At 38.6% G+C, this 23566-nt stretch overlaps 1 protein-coding gene across 2 annotated transcripts; it reads right to left on the bottom strand.

Annotated features, from left to right (window-relative positions):
- Positions 1 to 361: 361 nt before the first annotated feature.
- LOC128165484 (uncharacterized) lies at positions 362 to 23510 on the bottom strand. 2 transcript variants are annotated; one of them, XM_052830088.1, is made up of 19 exons: positions 21170 to 23510; positions 20898 to 21021; positions 20211 to 20467; positions 18328 to 18465; positions 16793 to 17024; positions 11792 to 12075; positions 11095 to 11379; positions 6918 to 10235; positions 6414 to 6479; positions 6179 to 6271; positions 5377 to 5869; positions 4843 to 5091; positions 3707 to 4649; positions 3320 to 3485; positions 3008 to 3187; positions 2453 to 2521; positions 2123 to 2245; positions 1859 to 1882; positions 362 to 1731 (listed from the first exon to the last, which is right to left on the bottom strand). In XM_052830088.1, the coding sequence occupies exons 1-19, from the start codon at positions 23340 to 23342 to the stop codon at positions 668 to 670; spliced, it is 10281 nt and encodes a 3426-aa protein (XP_052686048.1). In that variant the 5' UTR covers positions 23343 to 23510; the 3' UTR covers positions 362 to 667. The 2 variants fall into 2 exon arrangements, with proteins under 2 accessions (XP_052686048.1, XP_052686047.1); XM_052830087.1 differs by having other exon boundaries at positions 20211 to 20470.
- Positions 23511 to 23566: the final 56 nt, after the last annotated feature.

Below are 23566 nucleotides of genomic sequence, written 5' to 3' on the forward strand. Positions count from 1 at the left end.
TGTTTTGTGGCTGAATAATATGTATTCCAATACATGACTAGTAATTTTACAGGCACTTCACGAAAATCTCACGACCTCCATTCATTCTAGAAAATTTTAAAAAAATTGTCACTACTAAGTTTTCCTTAATCAATATTGTACCGTTTACTTCATGTAAAATTTTTGGTTTATCAGAGATATCCCTTTGAACACACTTCGTCAGTATGTCAGCAATAAACCACACGTTGTTTGTCAAAGCATTTCCCCTCTTAATTATCTGTTCTTAATTATCTGTTCTAACACACCGATAACAAAGCTGAGGATGACATAAATCAGTTACTCAATAACTTATCACATCAAACGTTATCTTCAGACAAAGAACTGATCTTCAAATGTTTTTATTAAATAACAGTCACACATATTAGCATTTTCTAATTCTTCCTTGATCATGAAAAATAAAGTAATACAAACGACTACAAACTTGAGAAAATTATCAATTGCACCAAGATTTAACAGTAGACTGCAAAATAAAACCAACAGTCGAGAACTAAATAATATTGGTTGCTCACACAACTAAGTAAAATAATGCGTAAAGTATAATGCATGTTACATAATTATACAAAATCTATTTCCAATATTTTTAAGCAAATTCAGGTATTTGAAACAATCAGAATGTTCAAGAGATTTCTTAATCAGTTCCTTCTCCCGCCTTTGATGCCAGTAATTCACACGACTCCTCAGCTTTATCACCAAATTCCCGAACCACTTCCTTAACCCCTTCCTTCAGAGAATGTGAGTCCTTTGAGCCGTCTCCATCACTGTTGATTTTTGCACTGTCGGAAACACTTGAATCCTGATCTTCTTTCTCCTCCACCTCCTTGTCTCCATTAGTTTCCTTCTTGTCATCACAATCTGTATCTGCCGAGTCGTTCTGTCCACAATCTGTCCCGTTCTCCTTTGACTGGTCCCCTGTCTCTGAACCTTCCCCTTCATTCTGACAGTTCTCTTCACACCCCTCTTGATCATGACCGGATTCCTCCCCCTCTCTAGATTCTTCCTCTACAACTTCTTTGCTGCCACTATCCTCTCTATCTTCAGTTACTTCCTCTTGATCTTTAGATGTGTCTCCATCACATTCCTCTTTTTCCTTTCGTTCATCTTCAGCTATGTCTTCTTTACATTCCACAGTTGTTTCCTTTTGTACTTCCTCCATTGTTTCTCCTTCACACACCTCAGCCATGTCCTTTTGATCTTCTTTCTCTTTGTCTTCTTGAAGTTCCTCAGTTACTTCCCTTTGATCACCTGCTGTATTTTCCTCAGTCATAGTTTCTTTGATTTCTTCAGGGACAGCATCATTTGGCTCATCTTCACTTGACAAATTATTAGTTGCATCGTCTTCCAGAGCTTTGTTGTTGTTCAATCCATCTTCCTCCGCCTTCTCTTCCACATTCTCCTCTTCCAGATGTTTATCGTCAGGTTCTTCCTTATTCTGCTCCGCATTCTGGGAACTTTGATGTTGTTCTGCCTGAATATCATTGGGCTTTTGTGGACTTACTGGAGAGTCTGCCTCCTTGGTTGGAGTGTCACTAGATGAATTATTCAAGGATTTATCCTTTCGTGGACTTGATGTAGGGTCTGCCTCCTTGGTTGGAGTGTCACTAGATGCATCATCCACTGATTTCTCAAGTGTAGGAGTAACTTTTCCTTCCTCATCATACGCATCATAAAATTCATCCTCTTCTTTGATCTCTTCTGCAATTATTGAAGAAAATTAAAACTTTTCAAATACAGCTAAGAAAAAAAGCAACTTAAAAGAAAGACAATAAATAATTTTGTCTTCATAATCTCTTGAGTACTACAATTCGTAAAGTAAACTCACCATCTTTCTTGTTTGTTTCTCTTTCTGTAAGAAAAAGATAAATTTATAACATTACTATTTAACTAAACGTCAAAATAGCAGTTTTATTTAACACTGCAAATGCAAACTTTCTAATATATTCAAATAACAAGGTAATTTCATTTTAGGCAAATGACATTCAAAGAACAATACCAAATTTTTATTAAAAGAAATACTTGTTTTGGTAGAGTAACAACAGTAAAAAAAAAAACCTCGCAATGGTTTTCTTTAATTCCAGCTACTTGCCTTTCTTGACATTGATGAAATGGAAGCTGTCTGAGGCCCCAGTGGTCTCCAGAGTCGAGTCGTGACACATACAAATGGAGGCATCAGTGGTTTCTAGGGTCGAGTCCAAGTTCAACGATTGTACTACAATTCAAATATTCAAACAATTACAATAAATATACCAACCAAAACCATTGTTCCTTTTCAAAACTTAATTATATGAAGTCATATTTAACTTTAATACCAATTACAATGCATCAATTTAAATTTTCTAACAAAAGTGGAACTATCCCTACAAGACAGAAAATTACTTAAGATTTCTTAGTTTTGTCAGTTTGTTTCTCTACATACCTTTGTCTCCATCTTCTTCACTGCCGAAGGAATTCTGTCTTTCCAGGGCAAGTTCATTGAATGATGTTTCTACAAGTATACAACAATAATCTTCCATACAACAACAATAATCTTCCATACAACAATAATCTTCCATATGCTTGGTAGTCATCATTCATGCAAGAGGTAATGTAAAGGGTCATCTCAAAATTAAAATGTTTTGATGACTTTGTTACTGTAAACATATTACATTTGGTTGCATAATACAATTAGTGTTTTTGGCAGAGAGCAGCTTCTGCTAAATCAAGTGCATCACTAAACGTAGTGCATTTATGTTTAAGTATATGAACATTCAGGTATGCACTTATTCAAATCCATGCCAACTTGTTGAAAACCTTTTTTTCTGCCAAATATTGTTCTTGCCAAATATAATATGTTTACAGTATTTCAACCAACAGCCGGTAAGAACAACCCTCTACACAAGAAGTCCTTTCTGCAGTTGCCACAAATATGTATTGCCTTATACAAACAGGTAAGTATTTATGCTGATCTTGTAAATGTATTTACGCCACTTACCAAGGTTACTGGAATCATCCAACATCTGCTCAAACAGTGTGGTGTCAGCTTCTGCTCTGGCATAGCCCAGGTCCACTAACAAACGATTCAACTCCTGACCTTCAAAGTCCAGGGTCACCTTGTACAGCCCACAGTCTGTCTTGTGACGCACGTACATGATGGACACAAACTCTGCATGATCTGTATCATATATCAGTCGCAGTGTAACAGCATGTCATATAAGATTACATCGTTCACAGTGTTCTAGCAATTTCAAACTAAAATCAATCGTACAAAATCATCGAACAACGAAGAACAGGGTGGATAGTGTACCTGAGAAAAATAGTTTGGCCTCCTTGCTCCAGTTTCCAGTGGGAGAAAATACGTCTGTGAGGGCACACACAGTAACCTGGGCGGGTATCTGGACAAGACTGTCAGGGATGTTGAACAACTTGTCAATTTTTGTTGTCAATTTCTCACCAGAGTCTATTAAAAGCACCTGCAGTAGAAAACAATACCAAATGTATATCAAATGTTATTACCAATGCTAGTTTAGTTATTTAGTATGACAATCATCATCAACAAGTGTAAAGAATAGTTGTCCTTTAACATTTTTATGCATATGTAATGCTCCAAGTGTAAAAAATGCAGTCCTTACATTTTTTTTTAGATGTGTGTAATGCTCCAGCATATTTTGTGTCATAGCATGTAAAAATTTACCTGAATTTGTTTTTCACTGAAAACTTTCACACATTTAGCTCTCTGATACTCTTTCTGTTTGGGGTTGAGGACAAGGCAAGGGGTATTTTCTACAATACTGGACATTTCTTGAGGGTTCCCTTCTACGTAATTGTTGATCTCCTCCTGGACTTTTGACATTTCATTGCAGTCACTTAGCATAACATAGAAATGAACAGGACTTTCTACAGCTGTTACTTTGATATCGTACTCCATGTCTAGAGACAACAGAGTCCATGTGTAGGGGGAGAACAAGGAGACCAGATCAATAGACTGGTCCTCCAATGAGCGGTCCGACTGGGCGTAACCTCCTTCTATGAGGCAGCTGGTGATGGAAGTTTCCCCGTCCGACAGTTCCACAATATTAGGTCCATCTTCAATCTTCTCTATAACATACAACAATAGTTCTTTATCATCTGTTAACTCCTCGAATCGTCCACAGGAGCTTGTATCCCATGACTGACTGGCAATTCCTCCCAAGCGACAATGAACGGCCTGAGCTGGCATCTGGCAGTAATCGTCGGACAGCTCATAAATATGACACTGATTCACAACCTCCATGTTTCCAAAATCCACAAAGAACACCTTGATACTGTCGTCATTAAGAAGTTCCTGGATTACAGACCGATAGTATTGTCCATCGACTGGGAAATGGACACAGCAGGATGTTCCAGGTGTACAGTCATCCAATAATCCAGGACCTTTTGACTCATCGGATACTGTCTTTGCTTCACTCTCTGACAACTCTGTGGAGTCCTCCTTAGCTGGTTTCTGATTCTTTGAGTACTCTTTCAGCATCTCATCCATCAGGTCACTCAAGGAATGGACATTGTCGGTCAGATGACACCAGAAGCTCTCCGGGTGTTCACTGTGGCTGGTCGACACCACATACTCTGTATCTGCTTCAACAGCCAAAGGCTGAAACCTGAATTAATGTATGACATATATCAAGTAAACCAACGTTTTAACAACAAGTTACCAGTTAAGATTACTGATCGTGTTACTCAAATTGACTATTTCTGAAAGGCTATCATGTGATATGTTTGTAAAATGGAGGCACTCTGATGGAGTACTTATATGGAAAAGTAGTGACAAGCACCTGCTGACAGAAGACTGACCTTCCATACAAGATAGTTTGTTCTTCTTTCACTGCAGGGCACTCCTCAGATAGCTTAAGTGAAGGGGTAGCTACATCACTGGAGTCGGAAAAAACACGCTTCACTTTTTTGCTGATGGTGACGGGCGTGGTGGCCTGTATTCCGTGGCCCTCCTCCAACAAACGCTCACTGATGGACAGACCCATGTGTAACAGTTGTACAATACAGCTGCTGTCATCCCCGATGCTAACAATGTCAGCTAGTAAAGTCCTGTGGAAGAAAGCACAGATAAGCGGTAAATCTTTTACCAAGATTTTTTAATATGGCTTCTAGAGTTCTGCAATACTGACAATGGAATTTATTTCACTAAAATATTTAGAAGAATTTGATAATTAAGCTCAATGTCATTTCTCAAGTGTATGTAGTCAGCTTTGTTAAGGTAGATAAACAGGTTCTACAGCATAAATAACAAAGCATTTCTATCAGGAATATCTAACAAAGTTGAAAACAATTTAACATTTTCGATGAATTTCTTGATAAGAAAGGAGTCCTTACTTGTCCTTGGTGAGGTTTGAGAACAGAGTGATGGCCTCTGAGCTCCAGGGTCCGTCCTTGGCTCGAACCCCAGCAAGAGAACACTCCACGGCCTGTAGAGGGAGCTCGCTGAACCGTGACAGTAGACGCCGGAGGTCAGCAATGGCACACACCTCCACGTTACCATGGTCCAGAAACATGACCTGTACTTTATCTACATCCACCTGTTTCTTGATGACAGCCCGATACCAGGTGGCATCGTCCGAGAACCTGGCAGCACAGGGCGTATTGATGTCCACTCTGTCCAGCTTGTAGGAGCCGGCGGGAGCGTTACTGTAGAATTCAAACATCTGGTCCAAGAGATTGTTGAGGGGTGTGGTGTCCCCCTGCTGGATGTAGAAACAGCTGGGGGAGTAGACACAGCTAACCGACACCTCCACACGACCCTCCTCAGACACGCCCACTAACTTCAGGTCACCAACACTGGAAATGGTGGATTCTTCCTGGGCATCATCTGTATATGTACACATAACACATCACATATTAGTTCATGCAAAAAAATTATCACCCTACATGTTTTTTCCTTATTTGCTCTTTATTGACAGTGGGAAAGTTTAGGACAGAATAGAAAACTTATATCTATAACCACAACTGTGTTGGAGCAAATATTGTTTTGGGTTTTTATAGTGTAAACTTCACCATCCTAGTTAATACTTTTACAAATCAGATATTGAATTCATTTCTACAGTGTTTAAACTTGAGTTTGCTTTCCCTTTTCTACTTAATAAGTAGCAAGCCAGAGATGTCTATTTGTAATACATACTTGTATCATTAGAGGTAACATTGAGGTCTGCCTCAGAGAATCCAGTCTCATCCAAAGTCACATGGGACTCGTCCATTATAACCGACTGTGAAGCTGCAAAAAACAAATAAAAATTTATATCTCAAAATTACAAATATCCTGGACTGCATTTAAAAATTTAATATTTGGTTCTTAAAACAATTAACAAACATGAGCTAGCAAAATCTCTGCCATCTCCAATACCGGTACTACTTACCAGCATCTTGTCTCTCCTCCATTTCGGACAGATCTGTAGAGTGGCTGGTTGATACTCCCTGTCCATCTGAGCAAAGAAGATACGTAAAATTGATACCATTTCCACAACTTTGTTTCCATCGATACACAAGTTTTATATTTAACTGTTTCTTGCAAATACTAATCACAGGGTTGTCTCTAAGACCCGGGAGGCGGGGAATTTCCCCGCCTAAAGTGACGTAATTACCCGGCTATTATTGCATTTCAAACACAATCTAGCTTTAAGCAAGACCTCCAGATCCCCTTCTACTTTTTTATTTCTCCCTTCTACTTCAATTTTTAGAGACAACCCTGAATCAGTTGCGCCTTTTTCTATTAAAACAAAGCCTTTCATAAAAAAATTGATGTTTACTTTAAACACATGCAGTGAAATTTTCTGAATTCTGAGACTGACTTTCGTATCAAATGAAATATCCCTGGTAATAGTTATAAATACATTTTGTTGCCTTGTAACTCCGAGACTGACCTGACTGAATGATCTCCTTGTTCACATTCATCCCATCAGCTAACAGCAGGGTCACTTCGTACTTGTCCCCCACATCTTGGTCAAATGTGGCCGTGACCTCAGCATCCAAGGTCAGCTTGGAGAAGAGCTCCTGCTGTTGTGTGGACATTGAGGTACATCCTGATAGGCAGCAGTGGTAGGCAAGAGCTGGACAATCAAAGCCAAGGGACCGCAAATTGTCCTTGGACACAGAGTCTGAATTCCCAAAGTCTATAAATAGAACATCCACAGTGTCTCCTCGGATATCCTTGACATGTGCCCGGTACCAGGAGTTATCTGTGGTAAACTTGGCACAGCAGTAATCACCCAGGGCCACTTCACTCAGAGGAGCACTCTTGTCACAATGGACCTGGATCTTCTCTATCATTTCTCCTAACTCCCCTTCCTGACTGGACAGTTGTAGGTAGAATTTTTCCTTGTCAGTGTGGCTTACAAAGGATGTTACAGGTTCTGTGGGAACTACTTGTTTTTCTAGACTATTGACCCCAACAGGTTGGACATCCTCTGAAGCAATGGAACTCTCTTCATACTTCACCAGGCCTGCTTCCTGTAGAGATTTTCCTACATCTTTGTCTTCAACCTCAAGTTTAACTTCTGTCCCAGTTGCAAAAGTACAGGTCAATTCTTTATCCACAATGAGTGTCTCCAACTGTGAAGTGACCTCGGAACTCCATTCTCCTTCAAGGGGGGATACTCCATGCAGAGAACAAGGATATGCAAATGGTGGAAGCAAAGCTAACTCAGATGGTAAGACCTTCAGAGAACTAATTTCTGCCTCCTCACTATTGCCATAATCAATGAATCTGATCTTGGCCTTGCCAGCATTTACTTCTTCTATGACGCCTCGATACCAAGCCTTGTCCTCAGAGTACACAGTCCCACAGATCTGACCAGACCTTGGATTCACTAGACTGGAACAGTTACCCATGACCTCCTGCAGGTTTGCTGTCATGGACTCCAGTGACCCCTCACAACCATCTTTTTGGAGGTAGATCCTGGAAGGTGACTTTACGTAAGTAGCAAAACATTTGAATTGTGTCCCTGGAGGCTCGGCATAATCAACATGTTCGTATACTGGGGCTTCCACGGAACTTGATTCACGTGTTGAACTTGCTGATTCCGACAGTGGTTTACCATCCTCAAAGAATAAGTCTACAGTAAGACAAGAAGGTGACGGACTGACAACCTTAATAGTCATCTCTTTGTCGGCAACTTGATCTTCAAAACCATCTCCAACACCATCCGGATTGTTAAGTCTGCAGTGAATGGCTTGAGCTTCTAGTTTGAAGAGTCCTGGAGGAATGTTGCATATATCATCTTTGGAGGTGGATTCTGAGTTCCCATAATCAACAAACAGGACGTCTGCGGTGTTTCCTGACACTCTGGCGATGACCGACCGGTACCAGGCTTCATCAGCGCTGTACTTTGCCATACACGCCATGCCTTCTGACAGAGAGTTCACAGGATCAAACATTTCTGCTTGTTCTTCTATCTCTCCCAATAGTGTGTCTAATTTTTCTGAGTTTTGAACAAGCTGACAGTAGAAGCTGGCTGGGGAATTGACATGGGATACAAACACTTGGTGGGTGCTACATTCCTGGAGAGGAGTCTGTTGTGGGAATTGCGACGTGACTTCAGAAGCAGTGGAAGTGGAGGAAACTTCCCTTCTAGCCACTGCTGCTTGGATCAATTCTTCTGCCACATCCACATCACCAGCTGAAAGGGAGACCACCCAAGTGCCATCTGGATTTTTGGATTCAAACTTGACTTTGACAGCTTCAGGGACCAAGCTCTGCATGATATCCTTCGTGTCTGCAGACCAACCACTCTGTAAGGGCTTCACACCAGACAGGTTACACCTCAGGGCCTGGGCAGGGAATTGAAGGAAATTTTCTGCAACTTTGAACAGTTCACTCTTAGAAACTTTGTCTGTATTTCCATAGTCCACAAATCTGACTGTGGTGTTGGAGTCTTGGATATTCTCTACATAGGCCCTGTACCACGCCTCATCCTCCGAGAACTTGGCAACCACTGTGTCCCCTGACTTCACATTGTCCATTCTATTGCCACCTGCTGCATAATGCTCCTGAAGCTCTCCCACTAAATTCTCCAATGTCTCTGCTTTCTCCTCAGGTTGGATCCAGAAACTGTGAGGATTCTCTATCCATGAAACATATGCAGTGATGTCTTTTCCCACTTCTTGGGGCATCTGAGGATAGGGGTTTTCTGATGGCTTGGTAACAGTAGTGGTAGATAATTTACATAATCCAGAGCTGGACAATTGTTGAGCCACATCTTCACCATTCTCAGTGAGCTTGACTAGACACACCCCACCCGAGAAGTAAACAACATCAGCTAGAAGTTCTTTATCCATGACCAGTTCTTCAAACTTCTCTATCGCCTCTGATGACCAGTCTTCACTGACCACTCCACTAAGGGAACATTTCACCCCCTGGACTTCTAAACTCATGTAATTTGCATTGGCTGCCTTCACAGCAGATTTATCAACTGTCTCTGTGTTTCCGTAGTCCACAAAATAGACAGACACCTTGTCATCTTCAACTTTTGAGATCTCCCCTCTGTACCATCGTTTATCATCAGAGAACTTAGCAACACAGGGTGTTCCTGTCTCATATTTATGCACACATCTTTCTTTGGGAAATAAACCATTATACTCTTCATTCATCTTCTCCATCATTTCTTCAAGTTCCTCCGATTTCTCAACTGTCTGACACCAAAATTCTGAAGGGGACTTTGCGTACACTACATACACTTTAACAGACTTGTTTGATGGCAGCCTAGCATGTATGTAGGAGTTGCTCTGCTCATGGCCCCATTCACTGTTGTTGTTTGTATTTCTAGGTGTAGCACTCCACCCTGGGGTTGTGACAGGAGCAGCTTGTGTGGCAGAGCCACCATCTCCCCAGTCATCTTCTGCACTTGCTGCACTAGCTCCTCCAAATCCTCCCCCTCCTCCTCCATCACCACCAAATCCTCCCCCACTCCTTCCTCCAAATCCACCACTTGGCTTTCCTCCTTGGAAGCCACCTCCACCACCACCGCTAGGCCTGGAACCAAATCCTGGACCTTTGGGTTTGGGATCCACAGAAAATCCACCCCAGTCATCATCAGCTGCATTGTTGGAAGAGTTCTTATTGAAACCACCTGAGAATCCTCCTGAGGGTCGTTCAGACCGGCCACCAAATCCACCACTAGACCCTCTGCTGCCAAATCCACTAGAGGATCCACCACCTCCACCGAACCCTGAACTTCTATTACCTGTAAATTGAAAAGTAATCCCTATGATAGAAACCAGCTGAACATATCATGCAGAAAAATACAACTAACTTGAGTTTCCTCTATGCATATAGAACTAGATATCATTGAGATGGTGACAATATCAAAGGGCTCTGCTTAAATAATGAAAAATAGGATAAAAGCATTTTTGGGTTTAATCTGAGCATGATTAACCCAATGGACAATAATTTATGGTCAAAAACTTAATTTTAGGGTACCTCATTACACCTTGAAATACTTTCTCAAATCAGCAGAAAATTACCTGTTTATGATAAATAACATGATGGATAAGACATATATTAGTCAAATATGCAAAATTATTTGCAATTTTTGATACAAAATTATATTTTCCTCAAAAAATTAATTCAGTTAATGTGTATAAAATTAAGAATGTTCACACTGAACTATGGTAATGTTAACAATACATTTAAATTGACATCTTGTGATGTAGTGTCTTAAAAAGGTACAAGTCTCGGTGTAGTGAGGTACCTTAATGAGGTCTGCAATAACCTTCACATTTGACCTTGAAATTTAGTTCAAGGTTGCTACACACCCCTAACCAAAAAGCTCTGTTTACGTGAAGTATGAGCCAGATAGGGTTAAAGGGAGAGTAAATATGCTTTAAAAAAAAGATTTTTGGTTTGGTCTGATATGACCATGACAAGTCATTCAAGGTCACTGTACATCCTTTACCCAAAGGCGATCTGTAGGTGAAAAATGAGCCAGATTGGGCCAAGGGGAGAGAAGATATGCCCCGGACAGACAGACTGATCACTATAGGGGCACCCACAGAGCGGGGCCCCCTAATAAGATCTAAACACAGATTAATGCCGGTTATTACCACTGGATGTACAGTCCCTGGCAAAATGACCCTCTTCTCCACACTTATGACAGCCTCGCCCCCTGGAACCACCACCACTGGGACAATCTCTGGCAAAGTGGCCCTCTTCTCCACATTTATGACATGCCCTCCCTCCTCCGCCACCACCTGGACCTCCCTTGGGGCAATCTCTAGCAAAATGGCCCTCTTCTCCACACTTGTGACAGCCTCTACCACCTCCTGAAGAACCACCACTCTTTGGGCAATCTCTGGCAAAATGGCCCTCTTCTCCACATTTATGACAGCCTACAGGAGTTAAAATGGATGCTTGTTTTAAGGTTAACTTACACTGTTTTTGCACAATGTTAAATTGAAAAACTTGTTATGTATGAACATTTCCTAAATAAATAATAGAGCAATTTCATCTTTAAGTTGTTTCAAATATGTCAGGAGTCAAGACAAATACTGTAGATTCCTAATTAAACGCGAAGAATTAATTTCCGCGTAAAATCGCGAGTAGCAACTCTCGCGGTTTTTAAAATCTCGCTTTTATTTTTCAGACAGTTTTGAACTATAGGAAATTATAACAAAAAATTGCTGATCGCGATTTTATATTCTCGTGATTTGATACAAAACAGGGGAATCGCGGAATAAAGTACTCGCGTAAAATAAGGAATTTACAGTAATTTATAAGTGACAAGACACAGATAACACTCACCTCTCCCACCGCCTTCTTTTCTAAATCCTCCTCCACCCCCACCAAAGGAGGAGCCACCTGATCCTCCAAAAGAGTCACCTGCTCCCCCAAATCCCCCTCTATTTCCCCCACCAAAGCTTGGTGTAGAGGAGCTGGCTGAAGGGGATTCATTCCAGTCCCCACTCCCTGCGTTTCCAAACCCACTGGACGGTTTGCTGAACCTTGAACCCCCACCAGATCCACCACCGAATTCTGATCTTGAATTGTTGAATCTTCCCCCAGAAGGTTTGTCACCAAATCTGTTCCTAAATATAGAAACAAGGATACACCATAAAGCTATTGTGGTTTTCAGGGCTCTACATTAACTTTTTTTCTTGCTCGTCCATTCGGACAAGTGACCAAGACATTTACTTTCCGAACTTCAACTTCACTTGTCCAAAAATTTTTCAATATTAAAGATCAAATATTGTCAACTTGAAAACTACAGTTCTGTATCATTAAAATAAGGTCATTAATTGATTATTCTAGCTATAATTAATAACCTGACGTTTTAAACGGAAACTCAAAGTGTCTTTCCTAAATGTATTTGTTCCATATAACATTAAACATGATTTGTCAGCTGTAGCTTTGTAATGGCAAATTACACGACATTTTAAATTTAGTGTCAGGTTTAAAAATACATGTAACTGTTATACATGTATTGATTTCTCAGCTGTTTTTCAAACTAAACATGGAAACTCATCATAGTCTATCAATGATGAATTAAACCTAAAATAAATTACATTTCTTTCCATAATCCTTTATCTTTGCTACCCTTTCTTCCTTTCTTTTTCTTAACATGTGTGTTTGGTACTTTGCAAGAACTAAGATCCACACCTTTACAGTTCAATATTGAAAGTTGTTTGAAATTAGTGAACTTCAATCCCAATGAAGAGTAACTCGCAATTTGATGTTGGGATCGAAATTCAAAATAACTAATTGATAAACTTATAACGAGACCACGGATACTCATATCACAAAACTTTCTTTTCTATTTTAAATGTTGGAGACTTCTTTACATAAAAATGCACTTGTCCAGTCGGACAAGTGGCCAGCAATATTCAATTGTCCGTATATTTTTTTTAACTGGCACTGGACAAGCGTTAATGTCGAGCCCTGGTTTTATCAAATATAATTCTTTAAAGTCATTAACGATGGTTTATACACTATATTCCAATTTTTTTTATGAGGTACATGCATAATCCTGATTTCTCTTGAAATAGGTCTCTTGAAATAGGTATAGCTGTTTACTTTGTAAATACCTTTCAAAGCTACAATGTGCGAGAAAATTCCCCCTTACCAACTTCACTAAGGGGGAGATTTTGTGTAAATGACATTTTCTCGTACAAAAGTTATTAAATGAATGCAAATATATTCAAAACAGTAAAATACCTTATTTTGCATTTTAATGCATTTGCAATCATCTTTAATTGAATTATTTCTATGACTATCAGTTTGCAACTGCAACTTGTGTTGCTGTGTTCAGAAAACCATTGTTTTGTTTGCATATTACAATACAAAGCACAAATGGTGTCACTTCTTATATTAAGTCTTATTGTTCAATTTTGCAAAAAGAATTATCTTTGAACCATCAGTGATGATACCTAGGAAAATCACAGAAAATTTATTTTGCCTATTATGATTTTGCAGCGAGACTCATTTAAGGTGGAATGCTACTTCAACATTTTATTTCATGGATCATTAGAGTATCATTTTTGTAGCAAGATTGAGTTGTTCAAAGAAGGATATGCCCTTAATTTTTTTGTATGAATTTTTTGTATTTTTTACGAAAAAGTAGAAAATCTATTTTGGTTGCAAGTAACGCACTGTAGAGTTAAACATTTGATGTGAATAAATGCGTAATATAAATATTAAATAAATTATGTCCAGTAATGTCAACAAGACGTTTGATTTTTTTTAATTAAAAAAATATGTATGATTATAAAAAACTTCTTTTGATAATAAAGTTCAAACCTATGGCTGTTTTGCATAAAAACTTGGTATATCGAGCCATTTTCAAGGAACATTCTGCATAAAATAGTATAGTCTGTTTCACTATTGATGATATTACTCGGTCAGGATCGAAATTTAATCCTCAGGGGGGATCTCTACAAGCATGTTAATTGTTGCAACAAAACTATTTTTTGTATTGTCACATTTATTTCTAGAACACATTTTATCCACCAATTAATGAAGATAAAGTGAATAAAGTTTGAAATCAATAAACCTCTAGATTTTATATTTGACTACAAGTACCTAGATTCTATGAAATAGACTATAAACACGAGGCATGATTTTTACTGCGAAACTGAAAGGGTCAAATAAAATCATGTGGTCTTAAATTTAAATGACAATAACATTCGCAGGGGTGACTCTAACGATACATAAAATAAAATTTTGGTGTAGCATTCCACCTTAATATAATACCAGTTTAATAATATTCATTATGGTTATTATTTCCCTTGGTTATATCTATGATATCTATCTACATTTTTTAATAAACAAAACTTTCCCAATTTTTATTTGGAATGGTCTCTGTTTTAATGTCTGTAGTATCCCCATAATTCATGATATTGGTTAAAAAAAATTCTGTCAAATGCTTTTGCACTTTTTACACCTACTACATTCTTATAGGTAGCTTGTAAAAACGCCCAGTCTTCCAAACTCACTTTGATTTTTACCGACAGTGCTGGCCAAGACAGGAGTAGTCATGCCTCACTGCATGTGGCTTGGGTACTTTACCTGTGCATCTATCAAGTGACACCACTGGCTGTGTATTGTTTTCTTTGGTGTTTCAGAGTAAAACATGGATGTTAAATATTTAAAGCAATATGAGCTGCAATTCTCATGCTGAATTTTTTTTTTTTACGAAAATATTATTTTCTACTAAAATGACAAAAAATGTCATGTTCTTTTTAATTTCTGTTAGCCATATTTTTGTGGAAAAGGCCAGTTAGAAGCCTTAATTGGTCCTGTACAAAAATTGATGGTATATATTACTTAAAGGAGATATCTTTCCTCTGACAAAAATTAATAATTTTTTTCAAATCTTATCTATCATAAAAGTTTAAGTTACACGTAGACTCATCATACTAGAAGATTTTTACAGCAAAATAAAATTCTAAAAAATACAGCTCATATTGCTTTAAGTGTTTAAAGCTTTCACTTATTAGTATCTTTATATTAGGCCTATGCATTACAAAATACGCAACTGATTTTAGTCAAAACCAGAAGAAATCGTAACAAGTAAAATAGACATTGATCACAGTACATAGGTCTTGGATGGATTTTGATTCATTCAAGCTACACAGCAGATTTTGAGGCCAAAATCACAGAAAAACTCTCAGTGGATGTTGAAATAGCATGTCAAGATTCACAAGTTTTGGGGGAAAGGGGGTTTATGAAGGAGAAAAATATGTTTGTGGGATAATTTAGCCTCCTGCGTGGGAGATTGGCTGGGTGTGGGAGAATTTGATTTTTAGAACATTTTGCGGGAGTTTCCTCGCGAGATGCGGGAGTGTTAACAGGTAGGTAAATATGACTAAAATCTACTAATAAGAATTCATGAGATTAAAAGGGGTAAAGTTGCAGCTAGTTTTTCAGAATCGGACAGAAAACACTATCGATTATCGAATCGTATCGGAAACTCCATTTCCATTCATAATCGAAATTAATCGGGAGATTTTCAACTTACTGAATTTATAGTTATTATGTACATGTACTTAGTATATTCTAGCAAATAAAACTAACATAGGCATTTGCAAAATAAAATTTAATAAATTTTGGTCATAAATGCACCTCTGTTTTAAACTTATATGATTATTATTAAATTATTGTAATATTACTATTGTAACAATTATAGCAGTAGTTAGTTATGAACATTCTGTTCAATTTATCATTTTTTTTTATCAGAAAAACACAGAACATGTACTAGGTATTTACCACTACTCAGTTTTCAACTTTTCACCAGTACAAATCCATATTCATTTTCAAAAACACTATTGTGTCCACCTGAGACGATCTCATTCTAGATCTTAGATTTTAAATCATCGTAAACGCTGATCATAAAAAAATTTAATTTATAAAATAGAACTGGCAAACTTCACTGACCGCGCAAAAACAACAAAACATGTCTAACATGTGACGTGCAAGTCGTGGTGCGAAGCTGTCATTTTTTCTTTCTGTTTACCTTTATTGGCATAAGATTTTCTGCAGAGTTTGCAGAATAATTGACTAACGCCACATATAAGTTCTGTTTACTTATTCTTCTTTCGTAGTGAAGCAAAAATATTTCCATACAACCGACTGGGTAGTCCGAAATATCTGACGTTTACCTGGCTTTTAAACAATTTTGATATTTTACTTGCCTGGCATATAAAATATTTCAAAATTGTTTAAAAAGTCAGGAAAATGTCAGATATTTCGGACTACCGACCGGGTTGACCCTGGATAAGGATAGATCTGCAACCCTGTCATTGCGTCCTGCCCACCGTGTTCAGCCATTTTTACTTTTAACTTTATTTAGAGTTATCGTTCTTTTCGGAAATTAAAAAATGCTTAGAACTGGCATAAAACGGATTTGTTTACCGCGAGTTTAAATTTTAGTCAAATATTCACTGACTATTGATGTCAGCTTTCAGCTATCGATTGTCGGCATCAGTAGCAGTCTAACGACGATTATTCGATTGTCGGTGACTATCGCTGAATCACTAGTTGCAGCATCCAATTTATGAAAAAAAAAATTAAAAAAACTGGAACTGGTATTTCCCATCTTAGAAATAGAGAATTTCAAGCTGCTGAAACCTTCCTTCCTGAGCACAAACCGAGTAACTAGTATTGGTGTATAGATTATGTCACACTGCAGTGACTGCACACTGACTAACTAGTATTGGTGTATAGATTATGTCACACTGCAGTGACTGCACACTGACTAACTAGTATTGGTGTATAGATTATGTCACACTGCAGTGACTTCACACTGACCTCTGCTGGAAGTTGTTAGGACTGGAGTCGTGGGTTGTAGATACAAGTGAGTTGGTGCTTGTTCCATACTTCTGATTAATGTTGGTGCCATCAGCCGATTCCAGGACACACAACAAAGTTTCCTCTCCTGGCTTCTGGGATTTGAAGGTCGCTTTAAATGTCTGATCAAGAACCAAGTCCTCGAACTGGGCCACCTTCTCTGGCTGCCAGAATCCTGACGAGGAGGCCACACCTGTAGGGACATCAAACATTTACATCCACTGTTTAAAATTTCTACAATTTTCACTACATGTACCTCCATACCAACATGAAGCCCTGAAGATAGCATTTAATTGTTTAAATAACCATGCACATGTGGACAGACTTTCCTGATGTCTTTTTTGTATTATAAATTAACAACCCCAAATAACACACCCTCCATATTGAAAATTGTTTCAATCTTAGTGAGATGTTCACTCATTAAAGGATGTGCATTAAACAGATGCATCAATACCAAAATTTAACATTGATGGGGGTGGGGGTGCTCCTCTAAATGGGGTAACATTTGAATGGGACAGGGTCTATAAAGATTATTAATCAAATTTCCACAAAAACTAAAAATATCGTTTACTTTGTTTCATGATTTAATACCGAGCGCAGCGAGAGGCGGGCGAAGCCCGCCTCGCGAAGCGAGGATTAATGGTAACACGTATATATAAGAAAATCAGTGAAAAATGAAAGTTGAATCAGGGTTACTAAGGCCCAAAAAATTTTCTTCCAGCCATGGGCGCCGCCATATTGGCCGCCATTTTGTTTTTAAAAAGTTAGTTCGATCATTGATTGACTGGTAGTTATCGATGTTTATTGCCCCTAAACTCGATTTCATAAGTTCCAATGTTACAATAGAAGGTAATTTGAATTAAAAGAAATTAAAAAAGAAAACAAATAAGTTTTAATAGTGCTTCAATCAAGAAACACGACTTGTTCTATGTATGTCTTATCAAATTATCAGATGGAAAATGAAAACATTAACGCCAAGGAACTGATCTTTAAGATTCTGAATAAAGTATTCAATTTTATTACATTGGCATTCATATGAATTAAATTGATGAACAATGAAAGAAGAATTTTAAAAAAAATTCCGAATCACGTAAGTCTCTTCGGCTATTTCCGAAGACGTTTTACGTCTGAAATATGACGTCATAATGTAGACTGAGCACGCGATATTTAGTTTAACTCTGACGAATGATTTGAGAAGGCAATCATGCTGGCGGATCCTACTGTGTGCGTTTTAAATAGATTTTATTATACAAAAATCAAACTGCACTGTGTTAAATCTGCGCTCGGTCCAACGGTCACACCGTTTACATATTAAATATTGAATTAAATAAGACATTTGATGAACAAGAAACTGTAACAACTATGAAATGTTCCAACAACAGAAAACATGATCTATTGGACATATTTATAGTACACAAAAACTACTCAGACTTGGTGTGTAAGGCTGGTACATATCTGTGGCAAGACTGGTCACCTTTCTACAGGGGGATACAAACCTTCGAGTCCACAGAGGACGGCCTGAGGAGGGAGGGTCATCAGCTCGTCACTGATCTGCTTCAGCGTGTCTTTGGAGGAACACTCCGTGTTTCCATAGTCAATGTATCTCACCTCCACCATCCCATTGTTCAACATGCCTGGAAAACAAATTATTGCTCAACATGCCTGGTAAACAAACTAGAGGAACTGTGAGCAAGCTCACAATTGATACCCCCTGCTAAGGAAAAATCATAACCCATGTATTTTTTCTATTATTATAGAAAATATTGGATGAATCTATTTCACAGTCCATTTTCTATAAATAACAACTGCTCTATTTTTTAAAACTGTTAATGCTAATATGAGTACACAAACCAATTTCTATTCTTTAAATTCCATTGTATTTCAAGTTAATGCATGAGGACTTTTGCATCCTTATGATCACAAACATGGCTCGAATCAAACTAAAATCCACATGTCAAGAAGCCATTTAATATAAACATTTTGAATTATAAGCAATCTTTATGTGAATTAAGAACTTCTAATATTTGTCCATAAGAAAGATATGGACCGGACATGAATTTTGCACTTTTTCTGCCAGTGACCTTGACCTTGACTAAATGACCTTGGGTCAAGGTCATGACAAACCCTTAGGTCATAAACAATCTTTGTGTGAAGTAAGAACTTCCAGTGTTTCTCCATAAGAAAAATATGGACCAGACACGAATTTTGCACTTTTTCTGCCAGTGACCTTGACCTTGCCCAAATGACCTTGGATCAAAGTCATGACACACCCTCAGGTCATAAGCAATCCTTGTGTGAAGTAAGACCTTCCAGTGTTTCTCCATAAGAAAGATATGGACTGGACATGAATTTTGCACAGACAGACGGACGGACGGACGGACAAGGTGATTCCTATATACATATATAGGGTATAATTACTGTAAACGTATTACATTTGGCTGTGTATTATATTTAGCATTTTTGGCGGAAAACGGCGTCTGCTAAATCAAGTATATCGCCAAATGTAAAATATGTAAGTAGATAACTACATTTAGAAATGTGTTAAATCAAATCTATGCTAACTTGTTCAAAAATCATATTCCGCCAAATATCGTACACGCTAAATATAATACGTTAACAGTGTTGTTCAACATGCCTGGTAAAAAAATTATTGTTCAACATGCCTGGTAAACAAATCAGGCTATACAGGTCAATCAAAAAACCCTATCCCTGCTGGAATACTGATTTATTTTCAGTGTTGAAGTATGTCTTATGGTATTTTGAAATGCTATCTCTCTCTACTTAATGATATCATGTCCCAAAGCTTATTTCTAAAATGTCCTGCATAAGTTATTTTTCCCTTTAAAAAATGTAAATCGATCACAAAGGTGAGTTTTGGGTGTTGTGCTTGCTCCCTGGTACATGCAATCAATTTGAAGTGAAATCCAGCTAAAGTTACTGATGATATTAAATTTTGTCCTCCAAATTAATTAACATCTAGTTCAATATCATTTGAGGGATATATATCATCAAATATTGCATGATAAAAAATTTGAAACTTTGAAACTGCAAGTGACACCTTTTTGCCATGTAGGTCAGATCTTTTAAGATATGTATGAAAACGGGTATCTAGTTTCCTCCAAAAGTTATCAAACACCTAAAATCAATATTCTGATGGTCCACTCTGAATGTAATGAAAACTTATTTTTGGTTATGAAATAATCTACATGAACTTTACCAACTATTCAGAATTTTTCTTTGCTGTACAAAATCTGTAAGTATGCCTTTCAAGATTGCAGACAGGCCACTTCAACTGCAAATAGTTGATGCTGACAAGTACTGTAAACATTAATGTAAACTTTTCATAGCATGCCAGACACCTGTTTAATAAATACAATACCTGTAATCTGGGCCCTGTACCAGTCCTGGTCCGCGCTGTACTTGGCCACACAGTGCTTCCCTAGTGAAAAGGTCGTGAGTAGTTCTTCGTCCTCTCCCAGGGCGGAGTAATGCTTGTCGAGACTCTCCATCAGGGCATCCAGCTGGGGGGCAGTCTTGCTCAGCTGGCAGTGGAAGTGTTCGGGGTCCACCACATGAGTGACCATCACTTCCTCGACATCGCCGATACTGACCATTCCACGCTTCTCTCCTCCAGTTCTACTACCAGAAAGAAGTCAATTGAAATACAATGTGCTTTAAGTTTACGTATAAATATGTATTATAAATATGGTATTATTCAGATTTCTTGAAAAAGAGTCCAGGCTCATACACAACTTATTGTTTTCACTTTAAAATATTACACATTTACTTACAAGTACACTGGTCAAATCTCCAAATTGTACAATAGACTGATTATGGGGATACAAGTTTTCAGAAAATGAATTTGGAATTGCTCTTCAGGTTAAGTGTTACAAAAAATGCCATTAAACTTGGGACATATTCCCTTTTGATCTTATGCTCACTTTACCACTATAAATACATTTAGGGCCCAAATGTATAGGTGAGACTTCGATTAAAGGTTTTTCATTGCCCACTAGACAAGTTGTCTCATTCTACATAAAAAAATTTTGCACAGTCATTTACATACCCACTCTGCAGAGCAGCCTGTGGGAGTCTGGGGATTTTGTGCTGGTTTCCATACAGCCTGGATGTGATGTTTCTATTGTTGGACTGGTTAGTGAACTCAATCTGGAAAGTGGGAAATACCCCATCTGGAACAAAAGTTAAAAAATTCAAGAAACTTAACATTGACAACCATTTTGCAACATTAGTATGTCAGAATAAACCAAATCAACCACAATACACAAGCACAGTTTTTTAAAAAAATTATCTAATGTGATAGAGCTAAGGAAAACCTGCCTGTCTTTGAGAGTAGTCTGATCTCCACTACTTTGTCCACCATCAGACTCTGTAGATCACCAAGACTCAGGTTTACTGGTTGTTTCTGGAACTGGCACAAAATACAGAGTTGTGGAGTATCAGCAATGCTGGGATGAATCTGATACAGTGAGGACAGAGGGACCGTGCAGGAGTCACCGAAGTCTATAAACATGATCTCCGCTGAGCTTCCTGTCACCGCGGTGATGAGAGCTCGGTACCAGGAACCATCCGTGTACTTTGCACAACAGAAGGTTCCCACCTCCCCGTCTACAATAGCATCTTGTCCCATCTCGTAAACCTTGGTCAGAGTATCCTGTAGGGAGGCAAATTTGTCGACAGGGACTTTAGTCAGCTGGCCAAAGAACTGCTTAGTGGAGTGGACAGCAGTGACGCACACAATCTCTGTGTTCCCGACAACCACATCAGGCTTGGGGATCTGAATTCTGCGAATAATAAGGGGACGTCGAGCCGATTCCTTGTATGAGGAGGCCGTCTTCCCCTGCTTTTTAACCCCTAGTAACTCCTCATTTAAGTAACGGTCGATGTCTTTGTCTCTTGTGTCATATAAATCCAACTGGTACACATTTCCTCTGCTTGAGGTGACCATTGAAACCAAAGGTACAGAGTTTTCAAACCCCTTAAGGATGTTGATTTCCTCGTCAGACCAGTGTTCGAACGACATCTTTGTCAGGTCAACGGTACACTGTACACACTGTGATGGGATGGACTGCAACTTGGTGGAAATTTCACGAAGATTTTGCACATCTACTGTTTCAGTAAATCCAAAATCCACAGAAGTGACAGAAATGGAAGATCCAGTTGACTCTATGAAACCTCTATAAATACCTGCATCACTCATTTTGGCTAAACAAGACTGTCCAGGTGATACTCTAGACAGAGACCTACTCGTTACAAATTCCTCCTCTGCTAAATCCATCAAATCATTTACTGTGTCAGAACTACTGAGTAACTGTACATAGAAACAACCAGGGTGCTCAACGTAACACACGCACACATCGCAGGTCTGATTCAGGGGGAGGGAGGACACGGGGTAATCATGTTGCACCTCGGACTGGGAATTACTCATGCTGGAATTTCCCTCCAGTTGTTCCACTTCATTGATCTCTACAGTATACTCATCATTACTTCTCCTCAGAAATTTGACCATAACTCCTCCTTCAGACGCCATGAGTTCTTGCAGTTTGTCCTCTAGTTTGTTTGGATTGATCTTTGTGGCTTTATAACAACAGCGTATACCTTGAACTGGGAATGGCATGAATTTAGGAGGTAATTTTATCAAGTCGCCTGGTGATTTAGACTCTGAATTCCCATAATCAATGAACTGGACCAGACATTTGTCTGAAGTGCTGGTTAGAATCTGAGATCTGTATGGGGCCATATCATCACTGTAGTATGCAATACAGTACCCACCCACGCGAGGACTGCCCAGGGGCTCAGCACTACTTAAACAATGATCTGTCATCTGACTCATCAATTCAATCAGATCGTTTTCTGTCTCTTGCAACTGCACCCAAAATTTATTTGCACTCTCTGTGTAAGAAATATAGCACTGGTGACAAGAATTTAAAGCAACAGTTTGCATTGTTAAGGTGTCGAGGGATGTTGCACTAGATGAGGGACTATGCATTCGAACAGAAAAACCCTGAGGTGATCTCTTTATAATTTCGAACATAAATTCCTGGTTCAAGAGTTTGTCCTTTACTGCCATCTCTTGTTCTGCAGTCCATTGTCCATTGGGTGGAGTTTCATCCACCAAGACACACTTTGTTGCTAGTGGTTCTATGTGCTTTAACAAACTGGGGAGTTTTCTGATGCTGCCACTGTTCACAGTCTCTGTATTCCCGTAGTCGACAAAAAAAACCAACAGACCGTTGGCGCCATTTTCGACAATCTTGCCTCTGTACCAATTATCATCTTCAGGAAACAAAGCCAAAACAATGTCATCACTCGACCAGTTATCATATGACGAAGCACTTTTCTGTACATTGTTTTCAATAGCTTCTGCGAGTTCGTCAACAACGTTTTCCTCGCATAACTGACAATATCCAATACACAAACCTGCATCGAACTCCACGTGGGTGACAGTTCCCAATATTTTTGAACCAGGCACTAACGCCGACATTTTTTCCATGGGTTGAACAATCTGAACAATTTATATACACAAATATAAGATGATCAAATTCAAACTCTGTCACTTAATTTGAAGCATTCGCACTGCTATTCTAATAAAATGCCATAAACCTCGGTAGAAGTTCAGCAGTTCCATCTGCCATATTGCCTGTGTGTATCACGTGACAAATATCCCGCGAAATAACGAATTTGGCATTGGAGGTGTACCTCGTACAAAAATTAAAT

Source organism: Crassostrea angulata, chromosome 10 (genome assembly GCF_025612915.1).
Source record: "Crassostrea angulata isolate pt1a10 chromosome 10, ASM2561291v2, whole genome shotgun sequence".
Classification (NCBI taxonomy): Eukaryota; Metazoa; Mollusca; class Bivalvia; order Ostreida; family Ostreidae; genus Magallana; species Magallana angulata.